This window comes from Enhydra lutris, unplaced genomic scaffold (assembly GCF_002288905.1).
Source record: "Enhydra lutris kenyoni isolate GAN:26980312 unplaced genomic scaffold, ASM228890v2 scaffoldscaffold17, whole genome shotgun sequence".
Classification (NCBI taxonomy): domain Eukaryota; kingdom Metazoa; phylum Chordata; class Mammalia; order Carnivora; family Mustelidae; genus Enhydra; species Enhydra lutris.
The window spans coordinates 21,879,901-21,900,542 of NW_019154101.1; the positions used below are offsets into that span (position 1 = coordinate 21,879,901).

Genomic DNA, 20,642 nt, shown 5'->3' on the forward strand with positions numbered 1-20,642 from the left:
ATGCATATGTGTTTGTGTATGTATATAAAATGAGAAAATATTTTTCAGTATTTTAGAAATATTTATTTTTCTATATATGCCAGATACTACAATTCCAGAAATTTGTATATTTTGGTTTTCTGTTTCATTTTTCTAGAAATATATTCTTATTTTATATATATGTACATACACACACACATATATGTGTGTGTAGTATATATACACACATATATTTATATATAGGCATACCTCATTTAATTGTGCTTTGCTTTATTGCACTTTGCAGATATTGTGATTTTAAAAATTGAAGCTTGAGAGCAAACCTGCCATCCAGCAAGCCTATCAGCTCTGTTTTTCTGATAGGTCTGCTGCCTTCATCTCTCCGTGTTGCATTTTGATAATTCTTATAATATTTCAAACTTTTTCATCATTATTATATTTGTTATGGTAATCTGTGATCAGTGATTTGTGATGTTACTATTGTAACTGTTTTGAGGTACCATGAACCATGCCCATATTAAGACCACAAACTTAACTGATAAATGTGTGATCTGACTGATCCACCCACTGGTCATTCCCCATCTCTCTCCTCCTCTTGGGCCTCCCTATTCTTTAACAGAAAAACTGAAATTAGGCTAATTAACAGTCCTGAAATGGCCTCAAAGTGTTCAAGTGAAAGGAAGAGTCTCGTGTCTCCTTTTAAACCAAAAGCTAGAAATGATTAAGCTTACTAAGAAAAGCATGTCAAAAGCTGAGGTAAGATGAAGGCTAGGCTTCTTATAGCAGTTAGCCAACTTGTGAATGCAAAGGAAAATTTCTTAAAGGAAATTAAAAGTGCTACTCCACTGAAAACACAAATGTTAAGACAGCAAAGCAGCCTTATTGTTGATACAAAGTTTCAGTGGTCACGATAGAGATCAAACCAATACAACATTCCCTTAAATCTAAACCTAATCCAAAGCAAGGGTCTAACTCTCTTCAACTCTAGGACAGCTGAGAGAGGGGAGGAAGCTGCAGAGGAAAAGTCTATAAAAGCTAGCACCGACTGGTTCATGAGGTTTAAGGAAAGAAGCGATCTTTATAGCATAAAAGTGCAAGATGAAGCATCAAGCACTGAGGTAGAAGCTATAGCAAGTTAGAAGATCTAGCTAAGATAATTAATGAAGGTGGCTACACTAAACACATTTTCAATGTAGATGAAATAGCCTTCTACTGGAAGAAGATACCATGTAGGACTTTCATAGGTAGAGAGCTTCAAGGCTTCAAAGGGCAGGCTGACTGACTTGTTAGAGGCTAATGTAGCTGGTGACTCTAAGTTGAAGCCAATGTTCATTTACCATTCCAAAAATCTTAGAGGCCTTAAGAATTATGCTAAATCTACGAAATGTACTCTGTCTATGCTCTGCAAATGAAGCAACAAAGCCTTACTGATGGCACATCTGTTTATGACACAATTTAATGAGTATTTCAAAACCCACTGTTGAAATCTACTACTCTGAAAAACAGATTCCTCTCAAAATATTACTGCTCACTGATAAATGGAACTGGTCATCCAAGAGCTCGGACAAAGATGTATGGGATTAATGTTGTCTTCAAACCTACTAACACAATATCCATCTACAGCCTATGGATCAAGATATTATTTTGACTTTCAAGTCTTATTATTAAAGAAACACCAAAGTCTAGAGCTGCCATAAATAGTGATGCCTCTGATAGGTCATGACAAATTGAAAACCTGGAAAGCATTCTCCACTCTAGATGCCATAAAGAACATTCATGATCCATGGGAAGAGGTCAAAATGTCAATATCAACAGGAGTTTGGAAAAAGTTGATTCTAACCCTCATGGATGACTTTGGAGAGGTTCAAGATTCCAGTGGAGAAAGTAACTGCAAATGTGGTGGGATTAGCAAGAGAACTAGAATTGGAAGTGGAGCCTAAAGATACGACGGAATTGCTGCAATCTCATGTTCAATGATGAACAGATGAGGAGTTGCTTCTTATGGATGAGCAAAGAAAATGGTTTCTGAGGGGTGTCTGGGTAGCTCAGCTCAGGTCATGATCCAGGGTCCAGGGATTGAGCCTTGCGTTGGGCTCCCTGCTAGCAGGGGTCTGTTTCTCCTCTGCCTCTCCCCTCCAGGTTGTCCTCTTTCTCTCTCTCAAATAATTGAAGAAAATCTTAAAAAAAAAAAAAAAGGAAAAGAGAATGTTTTTTGTGATGGAAACTACCCTTTGTGAAGAGGCTGTAAAGACAGCTGAAATGACAACAAAGGACTCAGAGTATCACACAAACTTAGTTGATAAAGCAGTGGCAGGGTTGGAGAGGACTGACTCCAATTTTGAAAGAAGTTCTACTGTAGGTAAAATCATCTATCAAACAGCCTTGCGCGCCAAAGAGAAATAATTCATAAAAAGAAGAGTGAAGTGATGTGCCAAACTTGATTGTAGTCTTATTTTAAGAAACTGCCACAGCCACAGAAAAAGCATTGCTTTTTCCATTAATTTAAAATATATTTGAAATAAGTAACTTAAAGTACACGTAACAGTACTCAAATATCTCACAATAAATGTCAAGAGTTGCCTAAGATATCTGTCCTTTACCAGTCCCATCTTCAGCCTGATTACTGCTATGGTGTCCTTTGGTTCTATAAGTACAACAAAACTGATTTGAGTATTGACTAGAGTCATATGCATGTGATTTTTTCTACAATTTGTGAGGAAAAATGATTTTTTCAAGGAGTAAAGTGATTATTGGAGCTACTGAATACACTCCCAGAATTATTATGGCTAGAATTCAGGATGTCCATTTTACAGGCAAACATTTTCAGGGGAATAGACCAGATTCAAATGAAGTAAGTTCATAAATGCAGTTGGCCTTTTAGGTTTAATTTCTTCCTTGGCTTTTGAATATACTTTTAATATTAATTTACAATTTATATTATAAATTGTATTTATATATACTTTAGATTTAATATACTTTTAAATTCATACAAAAACCCAGTTTTCACTGAATGAAATAGTCTTGTATTGGCAGAAGTGATCTATATCCCTTAAATATGAAGATTAGTGATCTAAAGAGGACCACAGCATTTTGTTTTGACTGGGCAGCAGATGACTCCACTCAGAAGCGGGCATCAAAGAGAACTGTTTCCAAGGCGTTAAGCCTGTCTTGTGCCTTCTCTTATCTTCTAGAAAAGCCTACTAACTTACGGTTTTACACTCAATGCATTTTGATTATTTATTAAATGAATCCTGGTTTCCTGACTGGTCAGAAAACATTAAACTCATGAAGGCTTGATGCTTGTTAAAATTAAAGTACAAAAAGGAAGACCTAGATTATTTTATTTTGTGTGGTATTTTATTAAATCACATTTAAAACTGTTGTACCATAACTCTAACTTTGAAAATGTGTAACTAACATTTTATCCTGTTAGTTCTAGTAATTCAAATTTCTTTATAGCTCAAGGGAACAATCTTGACAAAGAAAATTAAAATTTCAGTACAAATTATTGACCAATATAATATCTCCAGAGATAAAATTATATCCTTCTACATATATTGAGGGAGAGTTATATATTAAAAACATGAGACAGATGCTTATTTATATCTTTGGCTATTACCATAAAAGTTATAAAAAACATACTGAGTAGTAAGCTTTTCTGAAAGAAAGGAATGTGAAAGGATGATTTTAGAATACTTTTAGTCATTAAATATTACTTAAAAACAAAATAAAAGCATAAACAAATCTCAACTAAAATCCCTGAGTACTCAAACAACTAAAGCAGTATCAGAGATATAGGTCTGAGTGCAAATTTGAGATTCAGCCTTTGACTACCTTTTTAAAGCTTTCTTATGTGCCAAAGCAATAGTTTTGAGTAACTAAAGATATATTAATTCCATTTTAGCTGCAAAAGCATTTTAGATTTGTTTTGATTACAAAATTATTGTATGTCATCTTGGCTCTGGCACTCTGATACGTTGCCCTTTTTTTAATGTACTGGTATGAGTTTCAATAATCTGTTTAATTCTCACTTTCACACACATACCAGAAGAAAAGCATTTAAATGATTCTCCATTTTTACCTTCAATTTTATAAGTCTGTTCATTTTTTTTTTAAAGATTTTATTTATTTATTTGTCAGAGAGAGAGAGGGAGAGAGAGCAAGCACAGGCAGATAGAATGGCAGGCAGAGGCAGAGGGAGAAGCAGGCTCCCTGATGAGCAAGGAGCCCGATGTGGGACTCGATCCCAGGACGCTGGGATCATGACCTGAGCCGAAGGCAGCTGCTTAACCAACTGAGCCACCCAGGCATCCCAAGTCTGTTCATTTTTTAACACATATGACACAATATATTGCACCATCTAAATTAAGATATTTTTTCCAAGCATCAAATTCTAATAATCAATAATCAGCTCTTCTTCCTTATTCCTTAAATACCTCAAGAATACATTAACATATATGTGTGCATATAGTTATACATTATAAATGTATTTATACACATAAGTATATGTATATATAAATGTATACCTGCATATGCATATGAAATGAAAATCAGGATTTAAAATACTACATAAACTCAGTTGATAAAGCTGCGGCAGAGTCTGAGAGGACTGACTCCAATTTTGAAAAAAGTTCTGTGGGTAAAATGCTATCAAACTACAGATATAGTGAAGAGAAGGGGCACCTGCATCCCAGTGTTCACAGCAGCAATGTCCACAATAGCTAAACTGTGGAAGGAGTCGAGATGCCCTTCAACAGATGATAGACTAAAGAAGATATGGTGTATATGTATATATATACACACAATGGAATATTACTCAGCCATCAGAAAGAATGAATACCTACCATTCACATCAACATGGATGGAACTGGAGGGGATTATGCTAAGTGAAATAAGTCAAGGAGAGAAAGACAATTATCATATGGTTTCACCCATATATGGAACATAAGGAATAGCACAGAAGACCATAGGGGAAGGGAGTGAAAACTGAAGGTGGGGATATTAGAGAGGGACACAAACCATGAGAAGACTATGGACTTGGGGAAACAAACTGTGGGTCTAAGAGGGGAGGGAGATGGAGGGGTAGCCAGGTGATAGGTATTAAGGAGGGCTTGTTTTGTGATGAGAACTGGGTGTTATACACAACTAATGAATCATTTAACACTACATCAAAAACTAATGATGTACGATATGGTGGCTAACTGAACCAACCAACTAACTAACTAAATAAATAAACGGCACTGTTTCCTCAAAAAAAAAAAGAAAAGGCTATCAAATAGCATCGCATACTACAGAGAAATTGTTCATGAAAGAAAAAGTCCATCAGTGAAGTGAGCTTCACTGTTGTCTTATTTTAAGAAACTGCCACAGCCACCCCAACCTTCAGCCAATCACCACCCTATTCATTCATCCAATATCAACACTGAGGCAAAACCCTCCACCAGTGAAAAGATCACAACTCACTTAAGTTCAGATGATGGTTAGCCAATTTTTAGCAATAAAGTACTTTTTAATTAAGGTATGTACATTGTTTTTTCAGACATAATGCTATTGCACACAACAGACTACAAAACAATGTAAATATAACTTTTACATGTACTGGGAAATGAAAAATTCATTTGATGAGCTTTACTGCAATATTTGTTTTATTGTGATAGATGGAACCAAACCTGTAGAATCTCTAAGGTGTGCCTGTATATAGTAATATATGTAATAAATACATAAAAATATATGTTAATATACATAACAAATTCACACTACTATTTAAATATTTGTTTATATATAAATGTATTACTAGAAAAAAATACATTTTTACATATAACACAAACAGGTATAGTCAATATTAGAGATAAAATGAGATCATAAAAAATAATCTAGAAAGAGGCAGGAAGAAAAAGTAAGAAAGAATAAACAATAGATGGGACAAATAGAAAACAAAGACTAAGATGATAGGTTTAAACCCTATTATATCAATAATGAAGAATATAAATGGTATAAGCACTCCAATTAAAAGGCAGAGATTATGAGACTGGAAAAAAAAAGCAACACCCAAATATGTACTGTCTACTAACTAGAATTACCTTTAAAAAATACAGCATAGGTTAAAATGAAAGGACAGAAAAAGATATACCACAGAAATATTAATCATAAGAAAGCTGGATGACTATATAAACAATAGATTCCGGATTAGATCCTGGATTAGAAAAAAGACATTAGTATGACAACTGAAAAAATTTGAATAAGGTCTTTCAATTAGTTAAAAGTTCTGTAACAATATTAATTTCTTGATTTGATAATTATACTGTGGTTATGTATGATATTAACATTTGGGGAAATGAGTGAAAGGTATATAGGAATTATTTGTGTAAATTCTACAAGTTTTTCATAATTCCATAATTAATACAAATGGAAAAGCTAAAAATGTTTTTTAAAAAACTCTACTCTTCAAAAGACCCAAAATAAAAAGGCTGAATGTTCACAATACTTATATTTGACAAAAAAAGTTACATATTTGACTTACATAAAAGGACTTTATCCATAATATATAAAAATATGTAATATGCATAGAAAGGCATACCACTGAGAAACAAAATGAACAAACCGCTGATATATGGAATAACACTTATGAATCTCGAAAACAAATTGTAGTATATCCACACAAAAAAAACTTCTCAACATTAAAAAGGAATGAGGTAGTGATGCATGGTACAACACTGACGCAACTCAAAATAATTACACTGAATGAAAGAAGCCAGACACACACACACAAGTATATACTGAACGAATCTATTTATAAAAGAAAAAGCGAAAAATAAACCAAAAAAACCAAATTAAAATTTTTTTTTCTTTTTTATTTGACAGAGAGAGAGGGAGATCACAAATAGGCAGAGAGACAGGCAGAGAGAAAGGGAAGCAGGCTTCCTGCCGAGCAAAGAGCCCAATGTGGGGCTTGATCCCAGGACTCTGGGATCACGACCTGAGCCAAAGGCAGAGGCTTTAATTCACTGAGCCACCCAGGCACGCCACCCCCCGCCAAATCTTATTTAGAGTGAAAAAGTGATCGGTGTTTGCCTTGGATTAAGGTGGGAATTGCTTGGGCAACAGTACATGCAAACATGTGGAGTTGATAAAAATGTTCTCTATCTTGACTGTGGAGGTGGTTACACAGTACAGAATGTAAATTATACTATGATAAAAGCGATTTAAGACTTGTTAAAATGAAGGCTAGAAGAGAGAAGTCTTTGATTAAGTAATATACACCTTTAAGCATTCTTAATTATAGGTTTTCCTCTTTTTTTTTATGGGTATCTTTTATATCACCATGACTATTTTCATAGCATTTTAGTACAATGCATAGATTACAAGATTTAGCTTATATACTTTGATAATCTGAACTTTGAGAAACATGAAAGTTTGTGATTCAAAGAAACAGAGCTGAAAGGGAATGAAAATGCTGAATTAATCAGCTATTTTTCCTCTAGTCTACTGCCCTACATGCCAGAAAGGAATGGCTTTTTCCTTTAGTATCTGAAAGGGAGAGTCAGAATTTTAAACACTGAAAGTCCCCTCTTAATGTATGCTCCAACATTCTCCTTCCAAGCTCAAGTGTATGATGAATAGGAAAAAAGGAGTGAGGCCAGGATTAGCCTTAAGGTTGAAAATCATCTCCAGTGAAAGGAGAATTAATAAGTTTAAAACTATACCAGGTCACCTGCATGGCTGAGTTGGTTAAACACCCATCTCTTGATTTTGGCTCAGGTCATGATCTCAGGGTTCTGGGATCAAGCCCCGCTTTGTGTAGCCTGCTTGAGATTCTCTCTCTCCCTCTCCATCTGCCCCTCCCCACCAAATTGTGTGCTCTCCCTCTCTCTAAAAAATAAAATAAAAATAAGTTTAAAACTATGCCAAAATATTACCACACTGGCATTTCTGTAAAAGTGTAAGAGTCGTAAGGTAATCTTAAGACTCTAATCAATATCGTGTGCGCATCAGTGTGTACCCTGGTTAAGTGTTATGCTAAGTATCCACATATCCATTAGATTATTTATATTTATAAACATTTATAAACATTTAGCAGAGATTATTTCTATTTTATAAAGAAACTGAGACTTATATAGTTATTTAAAGTCAAATACAATCGGGAGGGAGACAAACCATAAAAGACTCAATCTCACAAAACAAACAGGGTTGCTGGGGGATGGGAGGGTAGGGATAGGGTGGCTGGGTTATGGACATTGGGAAGGGTATGTGCTATGGTGAGTGCTGTGAAGTGTGTAAGCCTGATGATTCACAGACCTGTACCCCGGGGCAAATAACACATTATATGTTAATAAAAACAATAAAAAATAAAAAAAAATAAATAAAGTCAAATACAGTTGACCCATGAACAGTATGGGGTTTAGGGGCACTTAGCAACCATGCAGTCAAAAATCTGCACAGAACTTCTGACTTCCCAAAACTTAACTATTAACAGCCTACTGTCAACCAAAAGCCTTACTGATAACATAAACAGCAAATTAACACATATTTTGTATGTTACATGTATTATGTACTGTATTCTTACAATAAAGTAAGTCAGAGGGGGAAAAAAATGTTATTAAGAAAACCATAAGGAAGAGAGGCTCCTGGGTGGCTCAGTTGGTTAAGCATCCGACTCTTGATTTTTGGCTCAGGTCATGACCTCAGGGTCCTGGGATCAAGCCCTGCTTCAGGCTCTGCACTTAGTGTAGAGTCTGCTTGGGATGCTCTCTCTCCCTCTCCCTCTGCCCCTACCCTTGGTCATTCTCTCCTTCTCTCCCTAAAATAAATAAAATCTTGGAGTGCCTGGGTGGCTCAGTGGGTTAAGCCGCTGCCTTCGGCTCAGGTCATGATCTCGGGGTCCTGGGATTGAGCCCCGCATCGGGCTCTCTGCTCGGTGGGGAGCCTGCTTCCTCCTCTCTCTCTGCCTGCCTCTCTGCCTGCTTGTGGTCTCTCTCTGTCAAATAAATAAATAAAATCTTTAAAAAAAAATAAATTAAAAAAAATAAATAAAATAAATAAAATCTTAAAAAAAAGAAAGAAACCATAAGGAAGAGAAAATACATTTATAATACTCTTCTGTATTCATCTGGAGGGGAAGGGGTAGGAGAATGGGGGAGGATGGGGTAACTGGGTGATGGACACTGGGGAGGGAATGTGTTGTAATGAGCACTAGATATTATATAAGACTGATGCATCACAGACCTGTACCTCTGAAACAAATAATATATGTCAATTAACTGAATTTAAATTAAAAAAAAAATTGGTAAGAAGAAAATACTCACTAACTGTTCATCCTGTTTAAGAATATAATTAATGGGTAGGGGCGCCTGGGTGGCTCAGTGGGTTAGGCCACTGCCTTCGGCTCAGGTCATGATCTCAGGGTCCTAGGATCGAGCCCCGCATTGGGCTCTCTGCTCAGCAGGGAGCCTGCTTCCTCCTCTCTCTCTGCCTGCCTCTCTGCCTGCTTGTGATCTCTGTCAAGTAAATAAATAAAATCTTTAAAAAAAAAAAAAAAAAGAATATAATTAATGGGGCACCTGGGTGGCTCAGTGGGTCAAAGCCTCTGCCTTTGGCTCAGGTCATGATCTCAGGGTCCTGGGATCGAGCCCCACATCGGGCTCTCTGCTCAGCAGGGAGACTGTTTCCCCCTCTCTCTCTGCCTGCCTCTCTGCCTACTTGCGATCTCTCTGTCAAATAAATAAAATCTTAAAAAAAAAAAAGAATATAACTAATATTTATATTCGAGCAAAAAATAAGTTTGAGCATGTTGATTATATTTGTGGAAGGAGTAAAGCGATTTTCACCTTACCTGAAATCACATGCTGTAGTAACTTCTGCTCCTCCACCCAATGCCCAACCTTGAATCAGCGCAACACTTATTAAAGGGAGTCTGTTTATTGAAGGAAAAAAGGAAAAAATGGATGTTAATACTTTTCCTTTCAATATTAGAAATATTACTCTAAAAAAACTTGGGATGCAGTAGAAACAAAATTATTGAACTGTGTTCATAATAACAAACATACCTCAAAGGATAGTGGAACCCTGACTGTGTGTACCGTGAGGAATAAAACAGTGTAATTCTTAAGATATAATAATTCATACTAAATGCTATGTAAGTTTATCAAACTGCCTCCCTGAATCATTATTTTTAAACTATGAACTATATTTTTATATATGAATATACATAAAATATATAAAGTATATATTATAAGTACTATATGAAATATATACCTTACATATATTTTTATATATTACTAACTGCATTTTTTAACTATATATTGTAACTTTCTCCTAAATAAATGAATGTTTTCTATGTAATATACAGCTCCTACAACTCCTCAGGCACTGGCAATCAAGAATAATTCAATGTGATCTTATCTTACTCCATTTTCATTGATGTCACGTTAGATGGCAAAATTAAGGCTATATCCAAAGGGAGGAAATGTGGTAGAGAAGACTGAGCTCCAAAACTGTGTTATTATAAAGATTCCTACCAAACGCCTTTTTTTTTTATTACCTATTGAAATGATCGATAAACTAAGACTATATAAAGGAATGGGTCTGTGGTAAAAATAAATCTTTTCACCTTTCCTGTCTGCAAAGACCCACTTTGGAGGAGTGTGTGAGTATTACAAGGTAAATCCATATGCTTTGAAAGTATGGAATATTTTGTAGGTTCTAACTAATTGCAAAGCTGCACACCTAAAGTAATGGAAAATATATTAACACATTCTGCTTCCAAATAAAAGGGATCAAAAAAACCTTAAGATTTATATAAGAAAAAGTCAAGTTTAATAGGGAAAGGAAGGTGAAGAGGAACTAAAGCAATGAAGAAAAGTATTTTAGAATAATGTTTTGATTCCATTACTCTTTCTAATCTCTCACATATGAAGAGCACCAAAAATAAAGTGATGGCCATCTAGACAACTAGTAAGTATGCTAAATAATATGGAATCTTAGTTTTTATAACTTTATAAGCTCTTTAGGAAAAGTGCTACGTCAAAAATTTTTTTATCTCTCCCTTCTCTTAACCTTTAAATACCTATGCATACTTCACTAATATTTAATTAAATGACTATTCTAGATAGGGGCGCCTGGGTGGCTCAATGGGTTAAGCCGCTGCCTTCGGCTCGGGTCGTGATCTCAGGGTCCTGGGATCGAGTCCCACATTGGGCTCTCTGCTCGGCAGGGAGCCTGCTTCTCTCTCTCTCTCTCTCTCTCTCTCTCTCTCTGCCTGCCTCTCTGTCTACTTGTGATCTCTGTCAAATCAATAAATAAAATCTTAAAAAAAAAAAATTGTTTAAAATGACTATTCTAGATAGCACAAATAAATAGTTCATCATTAAAATAAATATAATTTGAAAAGCAGGTATTTTTTAACTGGTGTAAAACAGAATAATGAAGAGCTCTTTTCGTTTTTTTAGATTTCATATTTTAAAAAGAAGATACATTACCTCATCAATCTTGTTAAGGTGTTCTGCATGAACATACATAAGGCCAGTCCATCCTTTAAAAAAGAATAAGCATAAACACAAAGTATAATACAAGTATATTATATAAGAAATTTTTCAATTTTTTTCAGGATTTAGAAAGTAATGAAGCCAAAAATAGACACAACTTTTTTTTAAATGAGGTTTTCACTTAAAACTCTTTGATGCTGTCAGAAATACAAATGATGCAGTATTAGATTTTGTTGCCCTCTTAGGACCCCTTGAGCTCAGCTCTACATGAGGTTATTAGCAAAGACTTTCTCATGTGAGTCAGATCACATACAGCAGAAGAGTGTGAAGTTCTACTCAGGGTAAGTGGGAGAAAGAGACATAAGATGCACCCATTTATTATCCCAAATTCTGATTCCCTAAGAATATAAAAATATGAAAAACAAATTTCTTAAAAGTACAGTTGACCCTTGAACAACACAGGTTTCAATGGCATGGATCTACTTACATATGGACTTTTTATAGTACAGGACTGTGAATATGGTGAATGTGTGAATGTGTATTTTCTTCCTTATGATTTTCTTAATAACTTTTTTTTTTAAAGATTTTATTTATTTATTTGACAGAGAGAGATCACAAGTAGGCAGAGGCAGACAGAGAGAGAGGAGGAAGCAGGCTCCCTGCTAAGCAGAGAGCCCGATGCGGGGCTCGATCCCAGGACACTGGGATCATGACCTGAGCCAAAAGCAGAGGCTTTAACCCACTGAGCCACCCAGGCACCCTCTTAATAACTTTTTTTTCCTGTAGCTTACTTTATTGTAATAATATAGTATATAATATATATAACATACAAAATATGTGTTAATCAACTGTTTATGTTATTGGTAAGGCTTCACTCAACAGTAAACTATGAGAAGTTAAGTTATTGGGTAGTCAAAAGTTATACGTAGATTTTCAACTGCACAGGGTCAGGGGCCCTAACCCCTGCATTGTCCAAGGGTCAACTGTAGTCTAAACTTACTGCCTCTTCTTTTGTAACTCACATATGTCTTTTAACCTAGTGTAATCTAGTCTTCAGCCTTCCCTCAAAAGACTCCCCTCAAAGGTTTCAAATAATCTTCTATTTGTTAAATGACTTTTCCTTATCCTTATCCTCCTGTCTCTATAACATGGGTATCTTGCTTTGAACAGTTTCTGTATTTTGAAAGCCTCTTATAGTTTCTAGCTATACTTTCCACTTTTGATTATCTTCCTATTTCTTGGATTGTTCCTATCCAGTTTTCTTCTTTGCCTCTTCTTTTTTAGCTAAATAAGTAATTTAATACCTGTAAATTCATGTATTCCCCAAAATCCAATCCATGATTCTCTTTCTCTTCTTTACCTACAAATTCTTCCTTGGAAGTCTCATCCATCCCCATTGCTTCAACTCTTGTTTCATGCAGACTCCCAAAACCTCCTAGAAATCTCACATTCTGCCAAGACATCAAATTCAGCATGGCAAAATCAAATGGGAGTGGAAAGAGCTGAGTTTGGATCCTAGAGCTACTGCTTAATAATAACATGAACTGGAGCAAGTCTTAATTGAACTGAGTTTCCTCATCTAAAAGGAAGGAATGACAAATAAAAAATACTTGTTCTATTTGACTTAAATGATGGTTGGAAAGATGAAAATGTACCTAGATACTCTGTAAATGATCACATAAATGTGAGTTCTGAGTTTATTTAAAAAAAAGAAAAAAAGGAACTTCTAGTCAATAAGGCTCAGAATTTTAGTATTTTCTTTTATTCTTCTGTTTTACAGTTCACTTCCAATTATTTACCAAGTCTTTCGAAGTATTTCCAAAATAAATCCCTTCTTTTTCTATTTGCACTGCTGCTACCCTAGCTCAGACTTATGTTACTCCTACTTAACAGCCTACGACAACAGCCTTGTTTCCTAACTAGGAATGCATTTCCTAACTATACTGCATCAAAGTATATTATATTACACAAGGTATTTTAAGAAATGCTTTAACAAACTGAGAAGAGTGCCAAATAGAAGAAATTCATTTCAGTTGGGTCAGGGTAGTTGGGAAAGCTTTACAGAGGGGAAGGGAAGATGACATTTGCTAGGTCTACACAGTAAGCCTCTAGAAGCTGACAAAATGCCTTCTTTATCCTCAGAAGCTAATGCAATTTTTTGCGTATATTTGCTTTTGAAGCTAAATGAATCAGATGAATTTTAGATGGAAAACTATGTTATTCTAGAAAACAAATGTACTCAATGAAAGGTAAAAAACCAACATAAATATAAACTTCCTAACTGAAAGCCTTTATCACAAAGGTCATTCTATATTATAAATTGAAAAGAAAATTAACACAAGCACAAAGAGCTAGAAGGTTTAAAACTAGACTGATTTATAGTCCATTAAAATCTATAGAGTAGGGGCGCCTGGGTGGCTCAGTGGATTAAGCCTCTGCCTTCGGCCCAGGTCATGATCTCAGGGTCCTGGGATCGAGCCCCGCATCGGGCTCTCTGCTCGGCAGGGAGCCTGCTTCCTCCTCTCTCTCTGCCTGCATCTCTGCCTACTTGTGATCTCTCTCTCTCTCTCCCCGTCAAATAAATAAATAAAATCTTTAAAAAAAAAAAAAAATCTATAGAGTAGAGGGGCACCTCAGTGGCTTAGTTGGGCATCTGCCTTCAGCTTGGGTAATGATCCTGGGGTTCTGGGATCGAGCCCCGCTTCAGGCTCATCAGGCTCCCTGCTCATCAAGGAGGAGTTTTTCCCTCTCCCTCTGCTTGTGCTCTCTCTCTGTCAAATAAATAAATAAAATCTTAAAAAAAATAAATCTATGCAATAGGGGTGCCTGGGTGGCTCGGTCAGTTGAACATCCAACTTGTGTGATTTTGGCTCAGGTCATGATCTCAGGGTGTTGAGATAGAGCCTTGCAGCAGGCTCCGAGCTCAGCAAAGTATCCACTTAAGATTCTCTCTCTCCTCTTATGCTGAGTGAAATAAGTCAAGCAGAGAAAGTCAATTATGATATGGCTTCACTTACTTGTGGAGATAAGGAATAACATGGAGGACATTAGGAGAAGGAAAGGAAAAGTGAATTGGGGTAAATCAGAGGGAGAGACAAACCACGAGAGACTGTGGACTCTGAGAAACAAACTGAGGGTTTTAGAAGGGAGGGGGGTGGAGGTGATGGGTGAACCTGGTGGTGGATATTAAGGAGGGCACTTATTGCATGGAGCACTAGTGTGGTGCATAAACAATAAATCTTGGAACACTGGAAAAATTTAAAAAATAAAAATTAAAAAAAAAAAAAAGATTCTCTCTATCCTCTCCCTCTACCTCGCCCCCTGCTCATGCTCGTGCTCTCTCTCTAAAATAAATAAATAAAATCTTTTAAAAAATCTGTACAATAAAGCCTGTTAAATTATCTCAATAAATTAATTTTAATAGGCTTATTTTCTATTATACTAGATTTAGAGTACTTAAAATTCTGGCAGAAGCATCTAGAATTGGTAGAAATGAAAGTGAAGCAGGTATTAGACCGTATCCTCTTATAATTCTTATCCAAGGGTGCCTGCGTGGCTCAGTTGGTTAAGTGTCTGCCTTCAGCTCAGGTCATGATCCCAGGGTCCTGGGATGAGTCCCACATCAGGCTCCCTGCTCAGCAGGGAACCTACTTCTGTCTCTGTTTGTGCTCACTGTCCCTGACAAATAAAATCCTCAAAAAAAGAGAGAAAGGAAAAAAAAATCTCATTCAAAAGATAAGTTACACTAAAAATGTTTAAAAGCAGTACAGAATAATTTGTTAACAATACAGACTCTAGAGCTAAAATGCCTAGGTTGAATCTGGGCTTTACTACTTACTAGCTAGTTTGGCTCTGAGCATGATGCCTAATGACTCTGTGCTTTAGTCTCCTCACCTATAATAATAGTACCTATCTCATTAGGGTAGTTAGTAGTGATTAAATAAATCTGACACGTAAAGAACTTAGTGTCTGATATATAGTAATAGAACAAGAAGTGTTATCTAGCACTAATATTATCTATTATCTATCTATCATAAATATTATCCAGCACTAATATTATTAATAATGCTATTATTAATATTAGTAATTGCACTGACAATCAGACAATGAATATGCTTTGGCTTTAAATGTTTCATAAAGTAGAGATTACACTGTACTAGCAGACATGACCTAGGAAGAAAAAAGATCAGATTTGTCCCCCAAACCTACTGGGCCAAAAATGGTTAAATGCTCGGGCCCTTTCCTGGGCTGTAGGAAGAAAATAAGCCAATGAGAGATAAAACCCAGCTTAAGATAGAGTAAGTTGAAAAAAAGGAAGCAATGAAAAGCTAGATCTGCTCTGATGAAAGAAGGCTGGGAGCTGGAAAGTAACAAAAAAAGGTTTTAAGAACTGCTGCAGACAGTGATATTTTCATCCAGCTAAATGATACCCTGAGGCCCAAACCTACTCCTCCAGCTCTTATTTGTATGACAAAGATGGGAAGCACAATGCTCAGCCCAAATTGTCAAAAGGAACTACTGACATTTTATTTACTCTGAGCCAGATTTATCCTGAGTGGAAAAATGCTCAGCCTATAAAAGTATCTTACTTGTCTTAGAACCATAAATGAGCCTTTCTCTTTTTTCCCTAAGTGCCTGTTGTATGGATTTATTAATTTCCTCAAAATACATGGGAGGGTTTAGAGAAAATTAGAATAATTTGTCTATAAATTAATGAGGCTAAAATAAAACTGTACAACAGTAGTAGCAAAAGCAAAGAAGTCAGATGAGCACTTCATTTGAGGTCACTATAGAAATTTAAGCAACAGAGAAATAAGGGCCAACAGATTGGCAGAAAAGTAACTGAAAGGTCAGGGAGCCAAGGAAAAATACTACCTTTAAGCTCTAGATTAAGAATCTAAAGGTTTCTAAAACGCCAGACTTTTCCTTGAGGAATTATACCCATTCACTGCAGAATAAGTAGGTTTGTTTTCCCTTATCTTGAAGATTATAACTGGATTTTGATGATTTCTGCCTTCTGAAAAAAGACTTCTGATAGTCTACAAAACATCTGTAGCATCAAATCCAACTCTTACAATGGGGTTAATGCATTAGATTTTTTTTTTTCTATTTTATTCTTTTCTTTGTCCCATAACTTTCCAGGGCTAATGTGTGTATTATGCTAATCCAACTCCTTGCCTCAATGTTTTCAACCACGGATTAATTGCCTAATAGGGACAGTTGAAGCTCTTTTTTCTACTCATAAAACAAAAAATAACAAAATGAAACCAACTTCTTAAGATACCAGCTACATTTTTAAAAAAGTAGACTGATAAATATAATAAAATGTTGATGGTTACTAATGCTATTATGAGTCTATCAGGGTTTCACTGTATTTACTTCTATTTATATTAGGTAATTTTCACTAATAAAATATTTTTTAAACTTTGAAAAAATACACTGGCAAAAACATCAACATAATTATCTTTTTCAAAAAAAGCCATTTAATAATCACGTTCAAATATCTTATTATAATCAGAAGGGACTGTAATCCAATTACTAGAATCATCATCTATTCTAATTATCTCATCATCCTCAGAAAAGCAAATTCACCATATAAGCAAATGCTAGTGATACATCTGCAATAACAAAGAGTAAGTGTATTAGATAAAGAAAAGCTTCACTTAGAGAAAGGATGCTCATAACTCAATGTTAAGAGTCTCAGAGTACCTCAGCTGTGTGGGGCAGATGCATTGATACATGCAGCTGCAACTCATACAGATGCGTGAAGCTCAAAAGTCCTGAGGCCATTTTAAATCTCAGTTTTACACATATTCATGGTTCTTTCACAGGCATATAGAAATCAGCATGATTCTACTTCTAGCTTTTACATGTATACAAAATAAAAAATCCTGGCCATATGATCTAAAGAGACAGAAACAACCTTTTAACTAGAAGAAAGCAAAATAACCTTTCACTTTTTTAGGGTATTTTCCTACCCGACTTACATCAGACCCAAAATAATCTCATATAATAATCATATTATAACAGCAATACTATTATAATAATATCATTATATCTATCCAGTATCTTTTATGAACAAAGTAAGGTACCTAGGAATTCAATAATTCCAGAGATGAAAAATTATAATCAAATAACTTGCAGGTCATATATCTAATTCTGAGATGACCTTGGGCAAAAATTCATATAGTCAAATCTGCAGCTTAATGCTCTAATCATCTGAACACAGAGCAAATTTTAAGTCTAGTGGTGCTACAATGGATCATCCCCTGGATAATGTTTATTAATACTTACATCTTTGAAATAAAAATAAGAGCTAACTTTTTCAGACACTATCCTAGTATGCATTTTATATACATTATAGCATTGTGAATAGCTATAATCCTCACAATAGCTCTATGAAATACAGAATTCTCATTTCTAGATTAGGAAAATAAGACTTAGAAGATTAAGTGATTTGCCCAATCACTTACCCAGAAGGCATTGAAACCAGAGTTCAAATCCAAGTCTATCAAAATTACCAAAAGAGAGCGCTTTCCTCACAATTTTATGTAAATACAGATTATATACTATATAGGTCAGTACGACTTATGGAGTACCATTTAAACCTTATTACATATATACATCCCACACCTATAATTAAATGGCTATGAATACTTCTATTTTTTTCCTTTTTCTTCCCTTCTTTTTTTTGCCTTGGGTATATGAGTGGAAGTTCCTAGGTTCCTTGGAGGATAATGGAAGACAATTAATCATGGAAGATAATTAGGATTCCTTTTCTTTCAGGATAATTCAGAAGCAAATGTTTTAACTGTTACCATTTACTGAAGCCTACTATGTGCCAAAGCTTTGCTGGGTACTTTATATATGTACCTCATATAAAATTCCTCATCATGAGATGCTAAGGGTCTTCCACTTAAAAGAATTCAAACTCTTGCTGCTTTTAATGGGCTTTAGTGATTGCTCATATTTTTGTCCCTCCCCCCCCCACCCCCACTATTTCAAAGTATTTGCAACCTCATCTTTGAGAAGAAAACCAAAACCTCTGATTCTCGGAAAGCTCTTAAAGAGTAGCTATCATATTAACCATATGTAAAATATAAATATCTCAGTCACAGATATCTGATAAACATATGGAATCTAGTACATAATTTATATAAATACTTGCCTCTGGAGTCGCTAATGCTTTCACAGCATTCAAATCAGATCCTGAGGAGAAAGTATTTTCTGCCCCATGGACAATGAGACCTTTCCCCTCTGTCCAATTTTCCAATTCAATCACTCTTTCCAGAAGTTGTAGCATCATAACACCTGCCAGAGAGATGAGGGGGAATCAAAGCACCTAAGATACTGGAAAAAGATAAATAATTTAGAAACTATCAGGAGTCAGATAGGACTCTTAGATCCTACATTTTACAAATATGAACTGAATGTCTCTCAAATGTCTGTTGTGGTGGTACCATGGGGTATACACCAAAGAGGTATCCTTGACAGTCCCTGCTTTCAAGTTTACAATATGTTAGTAACCTCTCTCTCTTTCTCACTGTCATAATTAAGAAATCACACAAATACATGGTTAGGCAGAAAATGAGAATACATCATACCTGTCCTAGGAATAGGAAAATTGGAATGAATAAAGGGTATGGTGGTAAGAAAAAATTATTTCTTAGGTAAGAGCCAAATATAGACCTGACTTCACAGTAGTATACATTATCTTAGTTAACAAGCTCAACAAGGATTATAAAATAAACAAGCTTATAACAAGAGTGATGCCTATATTCCTAGCTCAGATATATAGTACTGCCCCAGAAGACTGAGATCTTAACAATCTATTGGGTATATGGTACATAAAACAAAGGTAAGATTCCTACTCTACTCAACTAAGAACTACTATAAAAGGATGTTAGGTCAGGAAAGGGACAGTACATATCATCTTGTTCCAGAGTTGACAAACTACGCTCTAACCCAAGGCATGCTATGAAAGTACATTACAGGCTGTTAATAAGATACCTACCAACTATCAATTCTATGATTTACAGATTAAATTTTTACCTTAGTATCATCCCAAAATTGTACTGGAGTTTCTTTATAATGGACAAATTTAAAATGGAAATAGCAGGGACTATAATTCTTATTACAATAATGTTAATGCTATCGATTCACAAGTAACTAATGCAGCTATCCTTTCTAATGGCTAATTATGACCTAATTAAAATAGTAGCCCTACCCAAGGATGTCCTGGATGTAATTAGAAATATAGTTCTTGCTCTCCAAAGATTTATACAGTCTAGTAGCTCTTTACAAAAACAAACAAACAAACAAAACAAAACAAAACAAAACCACTGCTCATTTAGGCTAATAATAAATCTATATAAGTAAATATGGTTCTTCAATCATCCCTAATAGTTAAGCTTCTAAAAAAGTAATGTTGATTTTGAGTATGAGATATCTGTACCAGTACTTAATCTTGAACTCATCTTTTTAAACTTTGTAAACTAAGCATAAAAGTTGGAAGGAACCTTAATGGATTACCTGGTTGGGTAATTTTCAAACCAGGGCTGTGGGGTTGCCGGCTCACTCATTTTCTCCCAGCTAACTCGATCAAACACCATTACCCAAATCAAAGCATCTCTGTTCATATTTGGTTTAAATATTAGCCATGAAATTAATATTTAGGTACATTTGAATACTATTTACTAATATAAATTATTTATATCTACTCAGTAAATTAAAACTATTATTCTAGTCTAATTTTTGAGAGCAGTCTTACCTTTCTAATTTTACTTGTCCTAAGCTAATATTAAAATTGGGTTTTATTCTCTATAGCAGCTTAGATTTAGTTTTATTCTTTAGCAAAAGAAATATTTTATAATATTCTGGGTTAAATAAAGTATATTAAAAATAATTTCTCCTGTTTCCTTTTTTTATTTTACTTTTTAAAAATACGGCTACTAGAAATTTATTTTACATATGTGGGTCACATTTATGTTCACATTATACTTTTTTTTTTTTATAAACATATAATATATTTTTATCCCCAGGGGTACAGGTCTGTGAATCGCCAGGTTTACACACTTCACAGAACTCACCATAGCACATACCCTCCCCAATGTCCATAACCCTACCCCCCCCAAATCCCTCCCCCCATCAACCCTCAGTTTGTTTTGTGAGATTAAGAGTCAC

General features: G+C 35.1%; 1 protein-coding gene across 3 annotated transcripts in view; it reads right to left on the bottom strand.

Moving 5' to 3' along the window:
- The window catches only part of LOC111147650 (ethylmalonyl-CoA decarboxylase 1), a 75,793-nt gene that overhangs the window by 25,893 nt on the left and 29,258 nt on the right, over positions 1 to 20,642 (bottom strand). For all 3 annotated transcript variants that reach the window (XM_022503846.1, XM_022503847.1, XM_022503844.1), the window contains exons 3-5: positions 18,628 to 18,770; positions 11,454 to 11,506; positions 9,809 to 9,889 (exon numbers count right to left, since the gene is read on the bottom strand). In XM_022503846.1, the coding sequence (XP_022359554.1) occupies positions 9,809 to 9,889; positions 11,454 to 11,506; positions 18,628 to 18,770 (277 nt within the window). The remainder of the gene's footprint in view (positions 1 to 9,808; positions 9,890 to 11,453; positions 11,507 to 18,627; positions 18,771 to 20,642) is intronic.